Genomic DNA, 24,945 nt, shown 5'->3' on the forward strand with positions numbered 1-24,945 from the left:
ATGATTAAAAGGCTTATTTTTTGAGACTGTTGTCCAAATTTCATGATAATTTTTGTTAAATGTTTATATACTTACAAGATTTAGGCGTACTATTCGAAATTATTTTAAATAAAATTTATTTTGGTTGTTGTTATCGTTTTGTTGAATGCGTTGGAAAATAGATGAGCGTTTAGGCATACCAAGTACAATCCTACAATAGGTTATGTCGCAAAACAATCAATCAGGCTGTATTGGATTTTGATGACAGTAATAAGTTTTTCAATTAACACAGATCTCTGAGGCAGACTTGCACCAAACATTAAATGAAATTTAAATCTATTGCTGTCTTGCTTTGACAGTATACTATAAGAGGAAGACAACGTGTCGCATCTTTAAAGTTATAGTAGTGACAAGTAAAAAACGAAGCCACTTAGTGAGCTGTTTTTAGGGTTCCGTAGCCAAAATGGCAAAAACGGAACCCTTATAGTTTCGTCATGTCCGTCTGTCCGTCTGTCCGTCTGTCCGTCTGTCACAGCCGATTTACTCGGAAACTATAAGTACTACAGTGATGAAATTTGATGGGAATATGTGTTGTATGAACCGCTACAAAAATATGACACTAAATAGTAAAAAAAAGAATTGGGGGTGGGGCCCCCCATACATGTAACTGAGGGATGAAATTTTTTTTTTCGATGTACATACCCGTGTGGGGTATCAATGGAAAGGTCTTTTAAAATGATATAAAGTTTTCTAAAAAACATTTTTCTTAAAGTGAACGGTTTTTGAGATATCAGCTCTCAAAGTCGTAAAAAGTATGTCCCCCCCCCTCTATTTTTATAACTACGGGGTATAAAATTCTAAAAAAAATAGAGGTGATGCATGCTAATTAACTCTTTCAACGATTTTTGGTTTGATCAAAGTATCTCTTATAGTTTTTGAGATAGGTTGATTTAACTGTAATTTTGGTTAAGTTATTGTGCTTACTACGGAACCCTTTGTGCGCGAGCCCGACTCGCACTTGGCCGGTTTTATTATCATTACATAGCTTATTCCTATTATCCCATTGTTCCTATCACATCTATTATTTATTATGTACATAATGTTTTTGCCACAAACGCATTGTGTGTATTTTACACATGGAGTTATCAACGAATGATTGCGTCTTCGACTCTATGTTGACGTCACGAGAATCGCGGAATTATGTATTTGTTTTAATGACTACGTTGCGCACGCGACGCGCGCGTTGTCCAATCTGTTGAACATAAATAAAAACAATTCCGTCAGATGATCGCTAATAACATAATATTGTCCTATACTTAAATGATGAAATATGGATTCTTGGTTTGTCTATCGTTCCTAAAGTTTACGTTAGCACATTATTGTACATTATTTTGCTAAGTCAATCTTCTTTAAGTAATAATCACATACACATATCAAGTTTAGTTTGTTATTATTATTAAGTTGCTTCGTGTTATGAGTGCAGACTTTGCTATTTAATAATAAACGTTTTAATTAATAACATCGTGTATTATTTTGCTAATTTGTAAACAATGAAATAATACTAGAAACAATTTACGTTAAGTTACAGCTTCAGAATGAATGAAAGGTTGTACCTACTGATTTACAAACATAGGTGTACTTATACGCCTGTGGTCTGAAAAGTTTCCGACCTACCTAACATAGATACAAGATTTTTTTTCTTAAAATTTATTTTGTATTTTTCTACATAGTCTCCTTGTAACTCTACACACTTCTCCCAGCGATGCTCCCATCTCTGTAAGTACTAAACTTAGTCCTAGGTATTTTATTATTTACTTCAAAGTATACAGAATTACCTATCTACAAAAAGTTGGTATTTACACATTTGTACCCTTTCAGTCATAAAAGCCTCCAAGTCCTTTTAAGTACTTACATTTTTTTTTACAAAATAACTTGTTTTATCTTTGGACTGGTTCAGTTTTGAGAAAAAAATACAGTACAAGTATATCACAAAATATAGGTAAGTACATTTGACACGTGAATAGTCACACACGTGAATGTGACAATTATACTATGTTGTCGAATCTACTCTAGTAAAAAGTAGGGATCCTATTGCACATTAGATACCCTTCACCGATTAGACTATAGGAAATATTATAGACAAAATATTCCAACGTTTCAAATAATTTACATAGAACATCGTGTAATGTTTTGAAAAAAACATCGTCTAGGAGACATAACTCTACAGTACAATGAACACAAAATTCTTAACACTAGCGTGTCTATCGCGTTATTATGACTGCGATCGTAAGTGTAGGCCGGTGGGTCTCTAAATTACAGTACAGGATGTCACCAAGCGCTGTCCTTTGTAATTAACTACCTAACTACATCCTGTCCTGCAACTTCAGTGTTGGTTAGGAAATGTTTCATCGACGTTAACTGTATCCAGATCTTTGTCTAACCGCCGAAGGCTGTTGCCGCTGTGATTGTTGTTGAGCAAGACTTACATATAATAGATTTTCTCAATTTAGAAACTGGACAGACTTTAAAAAGTCTTCGTCTCGAATTAACAACTAACTCCACCAGCACATCTCAAGTCACCATCCAACATCCAACACAAAACCTCATCATCTCAAACCACTGCCGGTTGTGCATTATCCGCTACATAGGGCAGGTCATGTCCCTTAGTCCTGATGCAGGCGTCGGAGAGTCGGTCGCGGGCGCGCGCCGCGGCCCACACGCCCGTGTAGATGATGACGAGCCCCGCGAAGGACCCCGCCACCACCAGCGCCGTCACCGCCGTCTGCCGCCAGTCTAGCACCGCGTAGATGTACGGCATGCCTTTCCTGTAAAATGTTAGGGAGGGAGGTAAGTTTACTGGAGTAACTGAAGCTATTAATAGGATTTTATACAGGCTGCTGCAAAAAGGGTATACGAAGCCGAGAGGAGGTATACCATTTTTGTAACACCCTGTATAGATTTTGTGTCTTGTGGGTATTGATTTCAGCAGCACCGAGTATCGTACAACCTCCGCAGCCATGATTGTGATTTGATTGCCTTCACGACGTGATCACATCATATGGCAGACACGCGAGTTGAGCCACACGATATTTATTTTTAGCATTGCTTTTGTATATTTAGGATAATTAGTTACGCCAATTTCCACGCCCCCGCCACCGTTGTCGTGATATACTCTCAAGGCAGCGGAGACCTCAAATATATTGACGTCAGAACATATGAACGTCTTCTCTTTACTTATGCTTATGCTCTTCAATGTTTACTTATACGGGGTGTTTTGCAAAAAGGGTATTTTTGACATTCATATTTTATTTCCGGGCTTAGATATAAGATTTCGACACACGCAGGTTTCGGCTTAGTATACCGTTTTTGCAACACCCTACATACACCAAAATTATCCAAAAGTCCTTACGCATCAGTGCCGCCAGCCAGGTAATATATCCCGGAGAAGGCGGCGTACCACAGGCCCAGGCCGGCGGGCTGGTACAGGTGCAGGTAGCTGACGGGGGTGCGGGTCAGCAGCAGCTCCGACACCGCGATGCACGAGTTGAACGCGTGTGTGGCCACGTCCAACCAGAACGCCGGCTTGGAGACGGGCTCTTCTGTTGCGTCTGGAATGGTAATGTCTGTTTTTTTAATATCAGATAGTTACTAAGTCTACGTTCTATTTTTCTGGTCTGGGACAATCGAATGTTGATGAACTGTTCAGAATCTGTCAATTTAGTATCTGATATTGAAAAACTGACTTTAAGTGAGGTGTATTACATGATTTTTTGTTTACATTCATGTGTGTACCTACCAGTACATATAATACCAATCTTATGGTAGATAAATTATTGTTTATATTTTCACACCATGATTAAGTTTCTGAGTTTGAATTTACGACTGTGTTTATGTGAAAAGTATGATAAAGTTTTTAATTGAGTTTCATAAATGTAATTTATGAAGAATTTATGTCGTGAAAAATGATGGAACTTTCAGTTTTTCAGTCAATAGTCAATGTTTACTTCAGGATAGGTAGGTGTTTAACGCTATCTATTACCTAGTTGTAAGTTTTGTTTTAGTAAGTATAAGTCAAATAAAATAATAGTAGCCGTAATAGGCTGCTCTATATAATTCAGTTGAGATCAATTTCAGAGGTATCAATCCTTGCATAACCGATTGAAGCAGGTTACTAACTACATTAAATTTAATACATTCATAAAATTTTGCAACGCTATGTTGCTTGTGAAACGGTCAACAACCACACTACACTACTAATAAAAATTATATTAAATTACTTCCATATATAAAAGTAAACATGCAGTAGCCTGTATTGTGATTTTAGATTTTTCGCTACCTAGCTGTTACCTTCCTCTTGAATGTCGGGAACCAACACTAGAGCTGATCTAGGGTCTGTCACCGTAGTGAAAAGATTCGCCAGTCGCTGGCGGCCCAGGGTATTAATAAGTACAGTAGCAAGCCTCCGTTCGTGCACTCTGTAAGGTATATTGATAAACTTTATAGTAACAACAACCAGAACGTACTAGCGTCGTAGATGAGGGTCCAGTAGAGCACGGTGATCATGATGGCGATGCTGACGGCCACGTTGTGCAGCAGCCAGTACATGCTCACGTACCACGGCAGACCAGAGCCGTCTGAAACAGAAGGGGATACATACTGAGATTGTAATGTTAGCTCGTTGCAATCTTAGCCTCAAATAGTTTAAACGTGGGGATTCTGTGATAAAAAATTGCCCAATGTTAACTTCCTATACATATTCCAAATTTTATCAAAATTGCTTTAGCCATTTTCCCGTGATAGGGTAATAAACATCCGTTAGCATCCATCCATACATACTTAAGTACAAACGTTTACATATTACCGTTTACTGTGTTTTTTTAAGGATTAACTTCGAGTTTATGGGTGTATTGTATATTATACCTATGTATTTTATTTCATTAAAAAAACATATGATGAAATTAACGATAGGTAAGTAGGTACGTGGTAAATCGCCTACCCAGTTGCCAAGGAAGCAAATCTAGTTAATTCGTTGCAACCTCAACCTAGAAATACTTACACACAAAGGCAAGCTTGCCCTTTCGTGTGATCGTTAAAGTAATTAGATTAATTTAACATGTATATTTCTTTATTATGCACATCAGCCACCTGCACATATAAAGCGATTTATAAGGTAGTTGGTGGAATCTAGTTATTTTACCTTATTGCTCAATAAAGTGAATGCTTCATAATAACCACCTAACTGTACCGCTGAGTTTATTATATTATTAGGGAGGTAGAGACACGAAGACAGTAGAGCAATCTAATTAAATATGCATTTCGGTGAATAGATACACCTAGATTAAGTTAATGTACCAGAACTATACCTATAAATATAATATTTATGACTGTATTTATTTGTCTAACTCTAATAACGGAGTGATGTTTAGTAAGTTCTTTGTGGTCAAGATATATATATATATATTATACGATTGCTAGTCTAGAGAGTGATATGAAAACCTAGTTAGTATAGGAAGCAAAGCGGAAAAGGGCCTCTGAATATATCTCAAAATGAGCACATCACATCTACCATTACATCAAACCAATGTAACTCTTTCTAGAAGGTTCAAGGTGGCCTCCGGGCTACGGCTACGGTGTAACCGAGCGAAAGACGAAAGCGTCTGTTTCGTCAATAAACCAGTTAGGTTTATTGAATCAGTATGCATCATGATGTCTCAGAACGCTTGGCGAGTGGTCAAGGCCGGTGAAACGATTGTTATGTCACATTTACACCACTTGCGAGACACGCAATGTAGGGCACCAGGGATTTTTTTTATTTTAGTAGATGCATATATTTCTAACATTAATTTTGGCACTTGGAATATGGAAGCTTGGATGAGGAAGGTTGTGTAGAGAGAGTACCTATTGTGGGTAGCGTTCTTTTGGGAGAGGTCTGAGGTGGCTGATGATGATGATGAAGTGCCGTTAGGTAATAGACAGCCACCTTGAACTTTGCACAAGTAGTGTACGAACACGGAAAAGGTTAGCCATAATTATATGAGTCAGCAGTTAATTACTTACACTTCACAAGGAAAGGAGGGTGGAATCCCCATAATAACAAATGTTTAGGGAAGAATTTGGATATCCGAAGAACGTTTTTGAAAAATGGAAGCCCAGGATATTTGAATGAGGAACGAGTTCTCGGTCTTAGGTACGTTTCAAGGGAGAGGCCTGTGTAACGCAGAGGACAATTACTGGCTGATAATGATGATGATTAAGTGACACCTGCTTACAGACCGCCAAAAATGATTGAGCATTCATCGGGAATTCATAGATCCATTTCTTACAATATATCTAGGAGGATAAATCTATCTCTTATCTTATCATTATCATCAAGAATCATAAGGAATGTTTGCATTGGATAGCAGATTTTGGGATCAATACGATATACACTGGTATCTGTAGATCTAGGTACTTATTTATAAACTGGAAAAGGTATAAGTAAGTATATTTAATAATTCTTGGAATAGACTTAAATAATTACACAGTACATATAACAATCTTCAGTTGATTTTATCTATCAGTAATATTATGCCTACGATAGATGCAGTAGATTGTACGAGGAATCATTGATCTAAATAATAATAATTATGGCTTTTCCCTTTGTCGTTGATGCAATTGGGTAAATTATCGAATGCATACCTAATTTAGATTAAGTACCCATTAATTTTATCGGTGGGAGTAATGTAGGTAAGTAATTGAACCAACGTATTTATTAGAAAATTTTCTTATTTCAGCTTAGAAGAATAATTAACTCGACGTTAGATATTTGTTAAGTAGTATATTAAAAGTAGAGCAAGGCTAATAAGTGAAGCTCTACTAGGGTAGCCCAGTTTCCTAGTCGATGATTCAGACGAAGTTACCGGCTAACTAAGATTCTATGTTAGTAACTAAGCTATTGTGATCCCTTGCAGGTCATGAAGTAAATAAATCGTTTTTCATATTGTAAAATGCATTGTTATCACTTCTATCTCTAGCATAGCATACATACTAGGAGACGGTTAACTTTAATAATCCTTTCGGAAACTGTGCTAACTCGCACACTCGAGGTGGTCTAGCCACTACGAGTTAGTAAACAATGCTAGTGTGTGAATTGTTTTGTCAATAGATTCCATTGCAACAGCTTCTTCATTACTGTAATTCTTACAAATGTTTATACCTAGGTAGTTGGCAGGTGTGATATAATAAGCATCTTAGCATGAATCAATAATTAACTCTCAGAAGTTGCTGAGATGAAATACCTACAGAGTGGCGTATCCGGTGACTTGGATAAACCGAAACACACACACACTCACGCCTTGTACTAATGTACTCCCTTGCGGGGTAGGCAGAGGTGCATTGCTGCACCCACTTTTCGCCAGAGTGTTATGTTAGTCTGAAACACCTGATAAATATTTTTAAATTTACGTGTATGATGGGTATTGCTCTACCACAAATTACTTACTTAAGATGAACATTTAAATTCCTTTATTCACTACAACCGCGAGGAGAATTTTAATCATCTCTCATTATGCTGGAACGATAATCGTGACGCCGTTAAACAAAACCTCAAATTACCGCGAAACTGGTTGCAGACGGCCATGACGGAGACGAGGAGGCCGCATAGCGTCATGGAGGTGAGCAGCAGCAGGCCCCAGTTGGTGAGATAGATGAGCCAGTAGGGGGAGGGCGATGACGTCACGGACCAGGCCAGGAAGGAGACGGTGAGTGCTGACTGCAGCAGCCGGGCCAGCAGCAGCGGCAGCGCCCCCTCGCCCGCCTGCAGGCTCGACGCGTAGAAGTCACTCGCCTGCCCGTCGTGCCGGCCCACCCAGAACGAAGACAGGGACACATTCTTCCTCCAGCACTTCACCATTTTCATCCACTTCACAGTTGCAAGTTGCAACACACCGCTTTGCACAATACTATTTCGTAGATGGCCAACTTTTAGTGATTTTACGTTTGAGATTACCCGCGTGTTGCAACCTCTCGAGAAGGCGCAGTCACTCTGAGATAGCCGCGGCTCTTCAAGGGCCTTTATCTGGCATCTATTGTTGTTATCGGTCGGCAATAATTCGCGATATGATCCGTTTCCCGATATTTCAATTGGGGGTCGTAATGTGATCGTAAAAAATACTACGGTACTTCTTCGTTTTCCGCGATAGTTATGTTGTGCTGTGGTAGCGCGTTATTCTAGGGCTTCGCGAGGTCGAACAAAGGTTTGTTTAAGTTATAAAAACTAGCAGTAATGTAGGAATCCGGTTGGCGGCGACGGCGGCGGCGGCGGCGGCGTGCGCGGCGACGGTCGGCCCGCCAGTGCGCCGGCGCAGCGCTCACTGCTCTCCGCGCTGACAGTTGCATCACACGACACTTGATGCTATTACAACATGCCACAAACCTGCCCTACCTCTATAAGATTGTCGAGCGGACACTACCCTTAGCCCCAATGCCACTTGGATATGAAGTAAAATGTAGAGCAGATAATTTCCCTCTGTCGAACCATGATCGTACTTAAGTACCTACATGATTGGCAATTCCCTTTGGATTTCCATTCTTCTGTTTCTGTATATATAAAAAATTCTATTGTCAGATAATATTTTCAATTGAGCAAGAGCATGACTGTTATGGGAAGCGCCGATAATACTGATATAACAGCAACATTATTGTTTTCTGATTTACCAGTTAAATAGTAAAGTGTTGTTTTAGAATTAATTGCTTACTTGCTTTCCATACAAGACGACTGACAACGAGCCCTTTCGAACAGGTTTGTGTATCATAATATAAACCTACCTGCATACGTAATAGGTAAATTTAATTAATTTAATTAATACCTCATTACCTTTTAATCTAACAACTGAACAAATGAAGTTTTTTTTTGTGAATAATGTGACTAATGCCGAGTTGCAGAAAGGGACTTTAAGCTAATGTCGACATTAAATCTATGTCTGTCTCTTTCTGTCCATATACTGTCAATGTCAAAGCAAGGCAACAATACATTTAATGCCGTCATTAACTTAAAGATCCTTTCTGCAACTCGGTGTAAGTATTTCCGTGGGAGTCTGATAAATAACGAAGTTATTGGAAAAACATACTTATTTATTTGTGACAAAATAAACACGTACTTATGCTTAAAAATAAAACTTCTATAAATACTTATAAGTAGTCAATTGAATTTAACTCACAGAGCCGTAACAATAACCTACAACTACAAAAAAAACACAATTATCCATCAACATCCGCGGCGTCACTAGACTTGCGGCCGCTGCCTCAACGGAACCCCGGCTTCCTCCACCACAACTTCGCTCTTCCTCATCAGCTTAGCTGCCACCAGGTCTCGGGCGCCGGCCACGCCCACCACCGCGGCGTAGAGGACGATGAGGAGCACCCCTGTAATGGCCACCAGGGCGGTCGTCGGGCCGGGGTTGGCCCAGTCCACCACGATGTAGATGTATGGGTTGCCGAATCTGCGGAAGTGGTTATGAAGTAATAACTAGTTGGAATTGGACATAGCGAAAGAGTTCATGTAGGATAGGGAATGTTTTCATCTTTTACGCGGCTTTTTTGAACCCGAAAACCCAAGTCAATGTGTTAAAAAGCTTAAATACCTACTAAAACATGCAACATTTATTTTCATATTTACTTACTATTTCAAATTTTGCGCACTGTTGTGGGAGATGGCTAATATAATTAGTTATGGCGTCTTATGGGACAAGTAAATTAAAGTGGTAGCTGTTGTCATGTGGTGGATTGTGAGGCTGACACATCACCCTGCCCCCCTATGTTCAGGCAGTAACAACTAACAATATCGATATTATAAACTCACGGGTCAGTGCCCCCAGCGGCGCAGAACACCGTGCCGAGCAGCACATACAGCATAGCTTGCAGCAGCGGCTCTGGAGAAGCAGGAACATTACCACGCACTAAACATCGATGTGCGAACTCACGGGTCAGTGCCCCCAGCCGCGTAGAACACTGCGCCGAACACCACATAGACCACGGCTAGCAGCAGCGGCTGGTGGGCGTGCAGCAGCCGGGCGGGCTGCGCGCTGCTCAGCAGCAGCAGGAACATCACCACGGAGTTCACGCCGTGCACGCACACGTCTAGCGCATGGTTTAGCTCTTCTTCCACGCCCGCTGTTGGATGAGGTACGTGAATATTAGTTGGTATAGTTCGGTCTTAAGAATTTGATAGTTCCAGTAGTTAGTAGATAGTGCTTTGTCAAACTAACCAACTGTCAATATTTGAAAACAAGTTACCAAGTTGTTTGAATCAAACTGTAAGTAGGTATCATTAGTGTTGAAATTAAGTAGAATCTAGCGCCTGCGGTACAGTAACGATTTCGGTACACAATAATGATTTTGATGGGGACCATTTATTTTCTCTATTACATCCTTACGGGAAAACATTTGGGAAAATAACGAAAAGCTGCCAAGAAAAACTAGTGTTACTGGTTTCAACCACCGCCTGCCATAGCACTTACCATTATAAAGCAAAGTCCAGTAAAATATAGTGATGAGGAAGGCGAGAGGCGTCGCGATGTTGAACAGAAGCCAGTAGATGCGCACGTACCACGGCAAAGTGCCTGATGCTGCAAGCACGGCAAACTGTTACACGGTGTAGATAACGGGTGGGAGAGAAAATAACATTAGCCTATGGGAAAATTAAAACCAATCATAACAAATTAGGAAAAACAAAAGAAAGGCGATCTCAAAACGATACATTATTTAGGTAGGTATTTGACAACTAAATTACTGTTTTTTTACATATTTGCACCTTTTTAGTGCAGTTATTGGACTACTAAAAAACATAAAATTAAACTGAATTCTCGAAGTATTTCATTCCATTTAGGTAACAGTTAACATTTAAATTGAGCAATTCCAGTAAATTACAACACCAGCAACAAAATAATGAGGTAAACTTACTTATCGGGCCATAAAAGTGGCATCGTGCTGAGACGGCCACCGCGAACCCCGTAGCCAACGTGTTGAGGGTGAGCCCCCAGTGCGTCAGGTAGATGAACCAGAACTTGAACCAACCAAACTTCATATACAGGATGGACGAATACAGCGCTATGCCCAGTGACGTCAGAAACAAAAGAACACGGATTAACAACAGTGGCACAGAAGACCTCGTGGACTGCCAGCAACTCAGGTAGAAGTCCGAAGGCTTTATGTGATCCAGAAACAGCATTCGGAGCTGAAACTGCTCCTTGAAGTATTGTTTTATGGCACCCATGTTGTTGTTGTTAGATCGCACTGTAGTGGGTGAGGTGACAGCCGAAACTAGCTGAACTGTTATCGATACCTGATAAGGTTACGTTACCTTAGATATCGTATCAGTGTTGAACCATTGATGATTGATGAGTCATTGAGTGGGTTCGGTAAAGTTTTAGGTCATCTCACCATAACAGGATAGGCTGAAATCATCTGTCGGTGATGATGATGATGATGATGATATAACTGCTTTTTTAATTTATATATTTATCCATAATATTAGTAGAGGTAGATTAAAATGTCGACTAGTCTGGTAATTAACGTTTTTCAATTGTCCTTGCCTGATTAAGTACAGACTGATGATGATCATGTAAAAATCCATAATCTCTACCTTAATCTCTGCTTTTACACATGTAAAATGTGTAAAAAAACTAAACTGGGTTTCCCGGTATTTTATCTTATCTTCTTGAGTTTTTAAGAACTGCTTATTTTCAATCATTTCCATGAATGATATGACTTCTAAAGACGATTTGTTGTTTCCACTAAACAGTAAGCACTACTTATCTGCAGCTCCATCCTACCATTTGACCATCATTGGGTCCAGGAGGGCGTCTAGGCTTTACCTACACTACCCTAAGCTCGCTTTAGGATGCGATAAAAAGTTAATCATCCAGTAGTACTACGGGTGCCGTGTTTGGAATTGGAAAAATAAGGTATAGTTAGGTACTAGAAAAATAAAAACACTTTAAACTTTAACTAAGCATTATTTATTAAACAACACTTAAAATATTTATACATATATGAATTTAGTAAATTTGTATGTAAGAGAGACTTATTAAATAAGAGAGAGGATTATCATTTAGACTCTTAAATCTCTTAATAGTCGATAAGCTCAAAATTTTTGAGTTTATCCACTATTTTATTGATTTATCATCATCATAGTGATCAAATGATGTGTGATTTTAATCAAAGACTCATATTTATTTCATTTTCAATATGTGTCTTTTTTTAAATGAACCTATTGTACCTACCAACCTACATATTATAGGTATGCAAGTACCTATAACAGAATTAGTTTACAATCACCGCCGGCTCATTATTCACTAACAAAATCCTAGTGATAAGAACCATTCCTTAGAAATGTTTAATCGCTTATCACAACAACTTATCATGAATCATTACATTATTACGTAAAAAATACAAATAACTACAGTCAGCTTCATAATCACCTGTAAACTTATGTCGCTACCTTGCCAAACTCGTAAACCGCCTTTTATGCTGGTAGTGCTGGAACCTACCACGTTTTGCGTATTTGCTAAAATTAGCTTTGGCTTTATTCGCCAAATATGCATTTTATAACCAAATACGGCAATAAGTTTGGCGAATATACTAAAGTTTTGGCAAATATGCAAATATGAATAGACAAGTCTGGTACCAGCATGACAATTTTAAAGTTTGATAAGATACAAAAGTAAAGCTACTACCGAAGCTGGCCGCATCATCTCATTCTCATACCACTTAACACCTAATACCCTTCAGACACAGACAGTTTATTGCTGCCGCCGCGCCACCAGCGGCCCAGGCCGTCCCGCGCGGCGGCCACGGCCACCACCAGCAGGTGGATCAGCACGATCATGATGACGGTCAGCACGGAGTTCAGCGCAGAGAACCCGGGGCGGGACCAGTCCATCGTGGGGTATATGAAGTCGTTGCCGAGCCTGGGGTGGAATGAAAGGGTTAATAGAACTGTTGGATGCCAGGGTAATCAGAGGGAGCTACATCGATCGGAAAACTAAAGATCGCATCCAGTGGCGTGAGAGTTTTGAGAGACGCCTACGTCCAGAAGTCTGGCGTAATTTCACCCGAAAAAAAAATAGCCAGTCAGATTAGTCATCGTCAGTTACTGAGTGCCTGGGCACCATTGCTGCCCTGGGGCAGAAAATTTAAATATATTCACGATGAAAAAGACGATGAATGAAATTTAACACACCAAATTCCGTAAAACCAACCAAATTAGGAATTTTGCTATCGATGATGACTATTATGTAGTCTGAGCCTATCTGAAACCTAGTTAAACATTGTGAGATATGGCGTTTCGACTTTCTCCGTGTTCGGCATCATAAGGGTCACAGTGACAGTTAAATAAAGTCCATTTTTCTCTCCACCTTTAATTTGCAAGGTGCGGGTGCCTATATAAATAGAGTGAGTCGCCCGCGCGCCTCAGTTGGTTTTTGATTTTTGAAGTGAACACTTCGGCAAAATGGCTCAATGTAGCCACGGTTCTCGTCGGCTTCGCTCCGACGAGGAAAAATATAATATTGAATTTGCGGAGTCCTCGCTGCCGGGAGCTGTAGCGTGATGCGGACCAGGCGGCGCGGGGCGCGGCCGCCGCGACACGTGGCGTCGGGGAGCGGGACCTGCCGGCTGCTGCGCACGCAGCCATTGCTGAGGATTTTGCAACGAAGGTTTGAGTTAATAAGCCGTGAGTAAAATGCTATTATTTACTGCTTTTAAAAGCTCAGCCACTGGTCATAATGCTCCGGCGCTTGGGGTTTTTATCCCACGCAGTAGGGTCCGATTCAATAGTCGTGGTGATGATTGATCACATATTCCGGTCCTACTAGTGGCGCTTGAGCTAGATACTTACATTAATGACCGCTTTAAGTAAAGCATATGTTAATTTTATACAGGAAAAAAAAATCGTAAAAATATATTTTTCTACCCTCAATTTCTAATATTTTTAGAAAACAGTTGATAAAAACTTTGCTATTACAATAATGCACTTGATTATAGCTTATGTAAGGCTTTACAAACAGGAGCTTTCCAGGACCGTCATAGGATTTTTTACAGGAAGCACGTGGCTCCGAGTTTCAGTATGTTGGGACATTGTGGCATGTGAGGTGAGTAATGTGATCCGCCGGTACCTACCCGCTGAGGGTAGGCAGGCCGATTCGGTGAAATTGAAGTTTCGTGTAACCTGCACCCGGCCCTGTGCTCCTGCGCTGGCCGCCGTCTCGTGGCACCTGCATCGCAGCGTACACCCGGCCCTGCGCTCCTGCCCTGGCCACCGGTTCGTGCCACCTGCATCGCAGCATACACCCGGCCCTGTGCTCCTGCGCTGGCCGCCGTCTCGTGCCACCTGCATCGCAGCGTACACCCGGTCCTGGCCCTGGCCACCGGTTTGTGCTACCTGCATCGCTGCATAGACCCAGCCATGCACTCCTGCCCTGGCAGCTGTGTTGTCCCACCTGCATCGCTGCGCACACCTGGCACTCCTGTTCTGGTTGCCAGATCCAAACGCCCCCTGTCTGGGAAGAGATTTTATGCTCAGCGGAACCGCCTGCACTATTGCTAGCACGTTCATCATCATCATCAGCCATCATTATGAGTGACTTATTTAGAAGGTATCGAGTAACGTGCGCTATTCATCAGTGATTTTGGCATATGCAGACGAACGTTTACTGCCAAGGTTGGTCATGTTAGCCATACAAGGGCACACCAACGAAGCCTGAGTAACCACCTGCAGTCGCCGTAGCCGCATCGGCATGGATGACGACAAATCGGGTAACGTGCACCGCTTCTAAAAGTGTTATAGCACTTCAATTTGATGCCTCCGCTGAGGTAGGGTATTCTATTAAAGCAGCTTTCTTCTGAACTGCCCAAAGTGACCTGTAGACTGCTCCTGGGGATAGTTGTGCAATCAATTTTTTATTTCAATGTCTCTGCTGAAGAAACTGTCTAATGCAGCTTTTGTTCTAAACTGCCTAAAGATCATTGGACTGCTCATGGGAATGGCGACGCACGGTAAGTACAGGAGCGTTACTCTATACTGATGAGAAACGAACGAACGAGAGCTGTCGTGCAATCGGCACGTTTAATACATACAAAAAGATAGAGCGGCTCGCTCCGCAGTGCACTGAAAGTTCGTTTTTCGTCATATAAAGTGACCCCCCAGACACTATCTTTAAGTGTCATGACACATCGGCAGATTCCAGCTTTGAGTCTTTTCTTTTCTCGGCTGTGAGCAAAGTGAATCCCACCGGCGAGTGTTCAACCTAAAAGCACTGAGCTAATTCCTGATTTCGTGAAAGTCGCTGTTGCTATACCATACCGCTTCAGAAGTTACCGAATTTATTATGATCCTACTGTCGGGTGATCATGATCGGAGTGTCATCGTGGTTTCTGAGTGGCACCATATTAGCTGTCTTCCTTATGTCCCAGTGGATTGTGTGTGTGTATCCGAGCTCTTTGTTGAAAAATGCGTGAACCTCCTACGCAGCAGCTGTCTACTAGTTGTGTATCGAATAAATCGAGTAGCGGTGCTCTTGCACGAGACGACTACCTTTTGGTAAAATTATAACTTCCACTATTCTGGGAACATGCATATACCTACTGTGTACTGTGTATCACATCACGTGTAGCCGCAGCCCTACTCAATGTACGGGGCTAGATAATAAACAATGGCAGTCGTCATTAAATTTCTATGAATTTCGAAGGTCATCATTTAGAGCACAATCCAAAGGGTGAAAGTACCTATTCATGCCTAAACGGCTTCTCTAATGAAAATGTATTTTTAATTCGATTCTGGCGCAAACGTTTCATAACTATTTTTCAACACTGTATCTGCTGAAACTACTTAGACTGACTGGTTAAGATGCAGACGTGGCGTTTTCACAGTTCCATTTTGAGTAATCCTCAACTGTTTTATGGATCTTTCAGTTAGTTACGTAACTAGTTACCAAGTAAAAAATTACTTGTGTCATGCTCGTACTCGCATCTCATTTAGGAGCTCTCTGGCCTCTAGCTGAAGGCTAGAACTGGTATATATATCTACTAAGCTAGTACAGAGTTATAACCGGGCAGCGGTGACGTGGTAGCTGCTTGATTTATTAGAGTTTGCTGAAAACTTTCTAAATAATTAGGTAATAATTATTAGTCATAATATTAACTCTTCGCAGTTCTTTCAGAATGCAATACCAGGTCGCTGAAGTAGGTAACCTTCCTTAGCTGGACAACAACAACAAGCCTTTTTGTTTTAAAGAATGTCACAGTTATTCGCCGTTCCACTATCATATCGATGTCCAAGGACTTTTTCTTGGGTATAGCTAACTACCTAAGTTTACCTATAGATATCCGCAAGCTATCTGCTGTTAGCGAACTGTCAATTAATAGTCTGATTGATAAGTCAGGCTCGAGGTGGCTGGTCCAACTGTCCATGTTCCCGCCACCATGATTGTTGCTTCCACAGATTAGAGAGTCTATGTTGGCTGTCGTTGCATCAGGTCTGATCAGGTACAACTAACATCTTTACGTACCATCTTTATTTAATCGAGCTATTTTATTTTGTTTTATCTAGGTTGACTTAATGGTTTCAAAATCGAACCTACAACAATGTAAGTAGGTACCTACCTACGTACCTTTGAAGTTGCAACAAGGCGAAGCCTTAATGTTTTGGCCGAGACCTGCCCTTAGTGTTGACGAACATACCTAAAGGTGACCTTGTTTATGTTTTTCATATGAAGTACTGAACATTTTACTTATCCTGGTGGCATGACTGATCATTTACTTACCCAGTTAAGACATGTTAGCCAGGTTTCATTTATCAACTATTATAATTGTTATTGTTGTGTTAATCAATCTTTATTAATTGATGTTATCTACCAAGGAATGCTGCCAGAGCTCATAATATTCACACATGATGATACAAAATGATAGTAGCCCACAAAATCGGTGCAAAGGCTTATAAAATAACTTTCCTTCCTAGTAGGACTGCACAGGAACTCGTTAACCGCCGAGTTAGTTAGAATACAAAATTAGACTGTGTGTTACTTGTCAATCTAGAATATGAATATAGTGACCTGCATCATGTTTTAAAAAACTGAATACTTAGTTATCCGCCAGTGTCACAGCCTTCATCTAATCTTTTCCAGTAGCTGATGAGGCTGAGATATTTAGTAAAATTATCTTCCCTTTAAGCACCACTCCTCGTTCCAAGGACTAGATGCCGCGCCAGGTGTTGCAGGCCGTGTCGTCGTACAGGGCTAACTGAGCAGGTCCTCGAGGCTCCAGAGTCGGCTGCTGCATTTCTGAGGTCAGTCCAGAATTACATACCCTAGTCAGCATGTGCTGACCTGAGCCCCAGCGGCCTGGATCGATATTCTACATTTTACAGCTTTTAAATATTGTTGCAAAGTATTTCACTGGTTCCATCCATTCGGCTAGTGTATGTTAAAAATATTGCCTTGACAATAACAAGATTTTGATCAATAATTACTTATAAGTATTGCTTTCGAAGAGGCACTGTGTGTATCCATAGGTATGTACCTATATGTATAGGTACATACCTCCCATAACTTTCTGACAAGTCAGGAATAATAAGGAAGTACTTAAGTCTTATGTATACTTACTTATACCTTTCTTTTTAGTATATCTATTACCTAGAAATCTATGCATTATAAATTTATAGATTCAAATATTTATCTACTGATATACTCATCAGTAGCTTATGGGTCACAGTTGGTTTTCTCTCCACCATGCGATAATAAACACATCTCACAATGTTTAACTAGGTTTCAGATAGGCTCAGACTACATAATAGACGCATTTTTCCTGAAATAAAAATGACATATTATTATGTATCTAGCCTATCTGAAACCTAGTCATTTCTGCATGGTGATATTACAACTGAGGCGCGCGGGCGACTCACTCTATTTATATAGGCACCCGCACCTTGCAAATTAAAGGTGGAGAGAAAAATGGACTTTATTTAACTGTCACTGTGACCCTTATGATGCCGAACACGGAGAAAGTCGAAACGCCATATCTCACAATGTTTAACTAGGTTTCAGATAGGCTAGATACATAATATGTCATTTTTATTTCAGGAAAAATGCGTCTATTGTTATTATATTTAGGTATGCTAATAAGCCTATGATTTCAGTAATAATTTTTTGCTAAACTATCGTTATCATAGATCAATATCATTCATTGATTAGAGACGTTATCCGCATCATTGATTTCATCGAACAAATGTTTAAAAGCTACCTATGGACTGTACTTTGAACCTGACGTCAGTAAAGATGTATGGTATACTGTATAATAATTGCTAAGGAACAACAATTAATTTATATTTATCACTAAAGTTGAAAAAATATGCGATTCGTACTGGCACTCTGTAGAATTAATCATCGGACTCCGGGCCTAGGCCTACGCATTCGCTACGACTATTGCTACGACGCGGCGTAGTCATCATCCCTTACTTGCTACGCCGCGCCGTAGCAACATTTTCATAATCAGAATCAGAAATAGAAATTTTCGGTATTTGATTGATGTTTGTAAAATATATTTTAGACTCTTTATGTATTTCAAACTGTGTGACCAAATAATAAAGTCATAAACATACCCATTAGTCCCTCCAGCAGCGTAGTAGATCAAGCTGAACAGCAGAAATATGGTGGCAAAGGCTAAGGCATGCAGCACGTGCATGACCCTGAACTCCTGGCGGCCGCTCAGCAGCAGCAGCAGCATGGCCACCGAGTTCACCGCGTGGATGAAGTAGTCCAGCACCTTGTCTACCGCGTACTCTTGGCCTTCGGCTGGAAACGAACGAAAGGATACATATGTATACTTGCAAGCAATGACAAAGTTCCACCTGCCACTGCCGTCCCATTATGTCACTGAAACTTTTTCATTATAGTTTGTTCTTATTAGCGTATCGGTGACAAACACTAGGGCAGGTTTGGCTATCGGTTAATAGTCTCATCATTCAATAAGTCGAGAAGGCTCTTTTCGTGCATTCCTTTTTTTTGAGCTCATACATACTAGTCGATGGCAACCATCATCATGTCGACGGTAAACAATGTAATAAAAATATTAGCTAGCCCCCAGCGTGGGAACTTTTTACAAATAAATAATGACCGTGGATTTAATTACCTGAATCAGTGAGGAAAGCCCAGTAGAATATGGAGATGAGGAGCGCCATAGTGACAGCAGCATTGTGGAGTACCCAGTAGGTTTTCACATACCATGGCAGCTCGAAACCGGATTCTGAAAGTAAATAATCATCAACATCATTAGGGTAACGTAACGTACCTAGGGACATTTTCGACTACCCCAACTTTGAATGACTCTATCGCAGCGTACAACTAAGATATTAATGTGAAATTTTCTTTATTCGGTAGGATATATAATCTATTATCACTGGTATTTGTGCTTAAGCTTTAGTGTGGCCAGATTTTATTAAATTAAGATAAAAGTAAAAATGCTTGTTTTGACCCAAGGTACGTTACACGTTTGTACCTTGGGACACTGTTTCCTATAGCTTTGTACAGAGCTAAATAAGTATATAATAGTATGTACCTACAGGCCACCTACTGGTGATTTTATTACCTTTGAGACTGTCATGGAGGATGTTCTAAGGTTAGCTTCCAATAGTAAAAAGGAAGTAATAGTGTGTGGTGACTTTAATGTTGACCTATTAGGTGACTCTCCTAATAGGTCGAAATTGTTGTTACTTTTTAAATCATTTAATCTTTTTAATGTTTTTCTGGAACCAACTAGAATTACACCCACGTCAGCCACTTGTCTAGATAACATATTCTGTAACTGTGAGTTTAAAGACAGTAGTGTGATTAATTGCCTGAGGTCAGACCACAGTGGGCAGACCATTACCTTAGTAAACACTGACAAGACAAATAAAACTAAGGTGAGATGCAGACCGATTACTACAAAGAAAATTGACAATTACTTGAAGAAACTAGACGAAAAACTTCCGAATGTTAAATTAGATTGCAATTCTAATGAGATGTATAGTAACTTGTTTAAGATAATAGCTGATGAGTTTGAGAGTAATTTTGAAACGAAGGAAGTTTTGATTGACAATAAAATTAAATTTTGTGACTGGGCTACAGAGGGTATTCGCAAAAGCAGGGCGACATTATATGATCTGTATGAGATGAAAACATTCATACTCCGACCTGACTTTCAATCTTATGTGAAGAAATATAGCAAGATGTATAAATGTGTCTGTCACTGTGCGAAGACAATTTTTATTAATAACAAGATTAAAGACTCTGCTAACAAATCTAAGGCCGTTTGGACTATTATTAATAACGAAACGGGGAAGAATCGAACACGCGAGACAAATTTATCTTTGAAGGTAGGCAATGACATTATAACATCGAATGATGCGGTGGCGAGGGTCTTTGAAGAGTTTTTTACGAACATTCCTTTAGAGACTACGTGTAACCTAGATTCTTCGGCTGCAGCAGCTGAAACCCTGACGAAGGAGAACGCACCTTCAACCGATAAGGAATTTAAATTCAGATATATTAATACATTAACTATTATAAAAACATTTAAGTCATTAAATATGAAGAAAACTGAAGACTTGTGGGGAATGTCAGTTAAATTTGTTCTTTCTATTATTAATAAAATCGCCCCAATTTTGGCTAACATCTTTAATAAATGTATCGCTGAAGGTGTGTTCCCAGATCTTATGAAATTTAGTAAAATTATACCTCTGTTCAAAAGTGGGGATATGGAGGACCCTGCAAATTTCAGGCCTGTCTCGGTTCTTCCAGTTTTGAGTAAAATATTTGAGAGGGTCATACTCAGTCAGATGCTTTTGCATTTCAATGATGCTCGATTGTTTCATAGCCAGCAGTATGGTTTTACAAAAGGCAAATCAACAGCCGATGCCGGTACTGCGTTGATTAAGCACATATTTGACGCCTGGGAAGACCATCACGATGCTATTGGAGTCTTCTGTGATCTGTCGAAGGCGTTTGATTGTGTAGACCATCAGACTTTAATTTCGAAACTTAGATACTATGGAATAGGAGGAAAGGCTTTAGATTTGATATCTTCATATTTAGACAAGAGACAACAAAGGGTCGATATTAACAATACTAAATCACAGGGGGCTCATGTAAAAATAGGCGTCCCTCAAGGATCTATTCTAGGACCATTTTTATTCCTCATTTATATTAATGACTTGCCTTTTATGGTTGAAAAATTGACTAATATAGTTTTATTTGCTGACGATACTTCTTTGCTTTTTAAAGTTAAAAGAAGAGAAAATAATTTTAATGAAATTAATTCAATTCTATCTGACATACACGATTGGTTTACCGTTAATAATCTTCTATTGAATTCTAAGAAAACGAAATGTATTAAATTTACACTGCCGAATGTTAGACAATGCGATACTAACATTATTCTTGATGGGAATAAATTGGACCTAGTTAATGATACTGTCTTTCTTGGGATGACTATAGATTCAAAGTTACAGTGGGGACCTCACATTGAAAAATTGTCTGGAAGGTTGAGCTCCGCAGCTTTTGCTGTACGGAAAATTAGACAGCTGACCGACGTTGAAACCGCCAGATTAGTTTACTTTAGTTATTTCCACAGCTTATTATCGTATGGCATTTTGCTTTGGGGTAGAGCAGCTGATATTGAAACTATATTTGTATTACAGAAAAGAGCCATCCGCTCTATATACAAACTTGGTTCCAGGGATTCATTGAGAGAACTATTTAAAGAAATTAACATCCTTACAGTTCCATGTCAGTTCATTTTTTCCAATTTAATGTATGTACGAAAGAATATTTCAACTTTTGATACAATTGGCAGTAATCATGACATTAATACTAGGAACAAGCATAAGCTGGCTTTTCCAGCGATGCGTCTGGCGAAAGTTAATAAATCGTTTTTAGGGTACTGTATTAGATTTTATAATAAGCTTCCAGCAGAAGTTGCTCAAATGCCAGAGAATAAGTTTAAGTGTTACATTAAAGAGAAACTCAGTAAAAAAGCTTATTATAAAATTGATGATTACTTAGAGGACGTTAATGCATGGCTGTGATAAGTAGTTAGCTCTGCTCATATTATTATAATAATAATTATTAAGCTTATATGTATTGTATACCAACTAGTTTTAAGTCTTTTTTTGAAAAGATGGCTCAGGAGTTTCTTGCCTCCGTTCTTCTCCTTAGACAGAAAGAGCCCCCCCTTATCCGAACGGAGAGTAATTTGTAAAAATTGACGTTCATCAGAAAATTTTATATTTGTACGATGAATAAAAAAAATTGAGTTTGAGTTTGAGTTTGAGTACTATGGAAAATGCAAACTTCTAAATAACGCCTTATATCTCTGTTCTTATTTATTTACTGCATCTCTATTCTGTCTAGTTTCACTCTGGCATTAATAAGAACAGAGATATAAGGCGTTATTTAGATGTTTGCATTTTCCATAGTACAAAACCATAGGAAACAGTGTCCCAAGGTACAAATTTAATCGTGTCCCAAGGTACAAAACAGCAATATTTAACCAAAATTTAAATATTTTTATTTTTAATTAATAGGAATCTTTCAGATAATTAACATGTCATAAAATTAAATAACTTAAAAGTTATACGTGACATCCATGTCTTTATTTTGAGCATGCCTCAATGAGATAAAGCAACACAAAAAACTATACAAAAGCTACTTTTGACTCCAAAAAACTTCATACTGTCTTCACCACACACTAGATGCTGGTATGATCACGAGACTCACTAGTTTTGCCAAGCGAGTAAAATACTATGCCTAGGGTAGAATTTTAATGTGTTTATTTAGCCGGTTTTTAAAATACAATCAATGTCCCGAGGTACAAGCGTCCCAAGGTACGTTACGTTACCCTATCAATTAGATACTCTTGCTCAAACTTGCCCATTACCTACTTCTAGATGTTGAGTTAAGGTTATGCTGTAAATAAGCTTTCCAAAAATAGTGTTACAAGAGACGTAGAACAAGTGCTGGTAGATAAGAACCAAAAAAAAATAAGTAAATCAAATTATTCCACCAATAGAAATTATTGTGAGTGCAATTATTGTGCTGCATATTCTGAGATTCCTGAGATTCCTGAGTTTATAAAATTTTGAGAAGAAGCAAATCTTGTACATAAATAGAGAAATCATTTAGTTAGGTATTTTGTATTCTTTCTCTGTATTCTCTGTATGTTTCTTTGCATGCATTCCTAAGCTGACCATTTACATCCACAAAGACGATGACGACGAGATATTTTCTGAACTCAACTGTTGTGGTGAAGGTAAGCGTTTGTTGTTTATCCTCCTAGTATTGCTCACTACGCGCATAGTTCCGTGTCCGCACTGTTTGTAATGTTTGTCACGTTATCACCAGCCACTACGATCAATGACATCTGTGATTATGATTATAGTAGTAAAGTAATTGATGTTCATGCAGTAACTGATAAGGAATTGCTTTTGCATATTTATTTAAAATATATATTTTTCTCCCGCATAAGTTTAGCCGTGGACCAGGAATTTTTAAAGTACCCTATGTTTTGTATATCCCCAGATGTCTGTTTTCTACACATTATCAAGTTTGGTTCACACACTTCGCTCTCATAATATCAGTGTGATGTGATACTTTTTTTAATTCAGTAAAGTATATACCTACTTACCTAATAAAAATATGCAATGAAAGTATCGATAACGAACCACAAAAAATTATATACTTCTCTTTAACTTGATTCATCTTAACATTATTATCTTACCGGCAGGTTCCCCGAAGTACCCTCGCAACGACACGTAGACCCCGCAGCCCGCGGCCAGCGTGTTGATCAACAGCCCCCAGTGCGTCATATAGATGAGCCAGTACCCTCCATAGTTCATGTTGACCGTCAGCACCACGGATGCTATGACGATGGCCAGGCACAGGAGGAAGATGAGGGTCCGGGCCACGAGCAGCGGCAGCAGCGAGCGGCCGCGCTGCCAACTGCTGTAGTAGAAGTCCTGAGAACTCTCATACTGTAGGAACACTTGCCTCCACTTGAACTCCCTTGATAGGTTCTCTCGTAAATAACCCATGTTTACGATAAAATAGCGACTTCAGAAGGAGCTCTTCCTGGAAGTGCTGCTATAACACTAAGCAGTCTCAGGGTTACGACTGCGTATCGTTATCACGGCATTGATTGCGAGCGTCCACGTAATACGTAAAATTCAGAATTTGGACGGATCGATAGATAAATTAGAGAGATAGGAAATGAAAACATGTTTGCCACACACAGTATGACACACCTAAGGGACTTGTTCTTGTTACCTAATGTGATTTGGAATATTTATGGTTTTAAATAAAATTAACGTACCTATTCGTCATATTTTATTTGTTGTAGGATATGCTTATCAGTTTATTTAAACAATGGGTTATCGAGTCCGTCAACAAATCAGTTTCCTGAGCCAAAATGGGCCGGTCGTGAAGATGCTTACTGATTCATGATTCAGCCTGGCCTAGCGCGGGTTGATGGACACGTACCAAAACTATAAACCCTTTCCTCCACTTCCAGCTAAAGGCCAAGAGTACGCAGTAGACAAGGTGCTGCTGCTGAGCGGACGTCAGGAGTCCTGCATGTGCTGCACGCGCTGGCCTTCGCGACGGTGTTTCTACTGTTCAGCCGAATGTAGAACGGAGAGGAGAAAATTAAATGACGGACGGTTACAATTAAGTATTTAGAATATTTATTACAAATCCACAACTATCTTACAATGTGTGTTGGTCACCAAGACAAACTTTATTATTTTGATAGAGAGCATACCCATTGTTTTCTTTCTACTGTAAAATTTACATTAAAGTGTCTCATACTATGAATAATCTATTCGAAAGTCATGATATTTCTAACAAAACACAAAAAGTCGTTATTGATTTTAATTTTAGAACATGCCAACACTAAAATATT

The 24,945-nt window shown here is 39.5% G+C and overlaps 3 protein-coding genes across 3 annotated transcripts; all 3 read right to left on the minus strand.

Moving 5' to 3' along the window:
• Positions 1 to 1,412: 1,412 nt before the first annotated feature.
• Positions 1,413 to 8,345, minus strand: LOC105397071 (protein rolling stone). Its single transcript, XM_038112655.2, has 4 exons — positions 7,573 to 8,345; positions 4,503 to 4,613; positions 3,389 to 3,587; positions 1,413 to 2,804 (listed from the first exon to the last, which is right to left on the minus strand). Exons 1-4 carry the CDS (start codon positions 7,874 to 7,876, stop codon positions 2,591 to 2,593), a joined length of 828 nt encoding a protein of 275 aa, XP_037968583.2. The 5' UTR covers positions 7,877 to 8,345; the 3' UTR covers positions 1,413 to 2,590.
• A 729-nt stretch (positions 8,346 to 9,074) lies between these two features.
• On the minus strand, positions 9,075 to 11,295 carry LOC105397645 (protein rolling stone). The gene is made up of 4 exons (XM_011569666.3): positions 10,918 to 11,295; positions 10,476 to 10,583; positions 9,939 to 10,128; positions 9,075 to 9,458 (listed from the first exon to the last, which is right to left on the minus strand). Exons 1-4 carry the CDS (start codon positions 11,228 to 11,230, stop codon positions 9,242 to 9,244), a joined length of 828 nt encoding a protein of 275 aa, XP_011567968.3. The 5' UTR covers positions 11,231 to 11,295; the 3' UTR covers positions 9,075 to 9,241.
• Positions 11,296 to 11,952: 657 nt separating this feature from the next.
• On the minus strand, positions 11,953 to 24,166 carry LOC105397634 (protein rolling stone). The gene is made up of 4 exons (XM_011569655.3): positions 23,767 to 24,166; positions 19,141 to 19,254; positions 18,611 to 18,803; positions 11,953 to 12,926 (listed from the first exon to the last, which is right to left on the minus strand). Exons 1-4 carry the CDS (start codon positions 24,077 to 24,079, stop codon positions 12,734 to 12,736), a joined length of 813 nt encoding a protein of 270 aa, XP_011567957.3. The 5' UTR covers positions 24,080 to 24,166; the 3' UTR covers positions 11,953 to 12,733.
• Between the last annotated feature and the right edge of the window lie 779 nt (positions 24,167 to 24,945).

This window comes from Plutella xylostella, chromosome 5 (assembly GCF_932276165.1).
Source record: "Plutella xylostella chromosome 5, ilPluXylo3.1, whole genome shotgun sequence".
NCBI lineage: Eukaryota > Metazoa > Arthropoda > Insecta > Lepidoptera > Plutellidae > Plutella > Plutella xylostella.

What these genes read in the sequence shown, in the direction of transcription:
- LOC105397634 (XM_011569655.3), bottom strand. Translation starts at nt 24,079, where the DNA reads ATGGGTTATTTACGAGAGAACCTATCAAGGGAGTTCAAGTGGAGGCAA. An exon ending in GGCTTTCCTCACTGATTCAG is followed by an intron (nt 18,804 to 19,140) that starts GTAATTAAATCC and finishes GTTCGTTTCCAG; the next exon opens with CCGAAGGCCAAGAGTACGCG. An exon ending in GCTGCTGGAGGGACTAATGG is followed by an intron (nt 12,927 to 18,610) that starts GTATGTTTATGA and finishes ATTCCACCCCAG; the next exon opens with GCTCGGCAACGACTTCATAT.
- LOC105397071 (XM_038112655.2), bottom strand. Translation starts at nt 7,876, where the DNA reads ATGAAAATGGTGAAGTGCTGGAGGAAGAATGTGTCCCTGTCTTCGTTC. An exon ending in CGTCTGCAACCAGTTTCGCG is followed by an intron (nt 4,614 to 7,572) that starts GTAATTTGAGGT and finishes CTTCTGTTTCAG; the next exon opens with ACGGCTCTGGTCTGCCGTGG. An exon ending in GACCCTCATCTACGACGCTA is followed by an intron (nt 3,588 to 4,502) that starts GTACGTTCTGGT and finishes TTACCATTCCAG; the next exon opens with ACGCAACAGAAGAGCCCGTC.
- LOC105397645 (XM_011569666.3), bottom strand. Translation starts at nt 11,230, where the DNA reads ATGGGTGCCATAAAACAATACTTCAAGGAGCAGTTTCAGCTCCGAATG. An exon ending in CCACTTTTATGGCCCGATAA is followed by an intron (nt 10,584 to 10,917) that starts GTAAGTTTACCT and finishes CCGTGCTTGCAG; the next exon opens with CATCAGGCACTTTGCCGTGG. An exon ending in CTGGACTTTGCTTTATAATG is followed by an intron (nt 10,129 to 10,475) that starts GTAAGTGCTATG and finishes CTCATCCAACAG; the next exon opens with CGGGCGTGGAAGAAGAGCTA.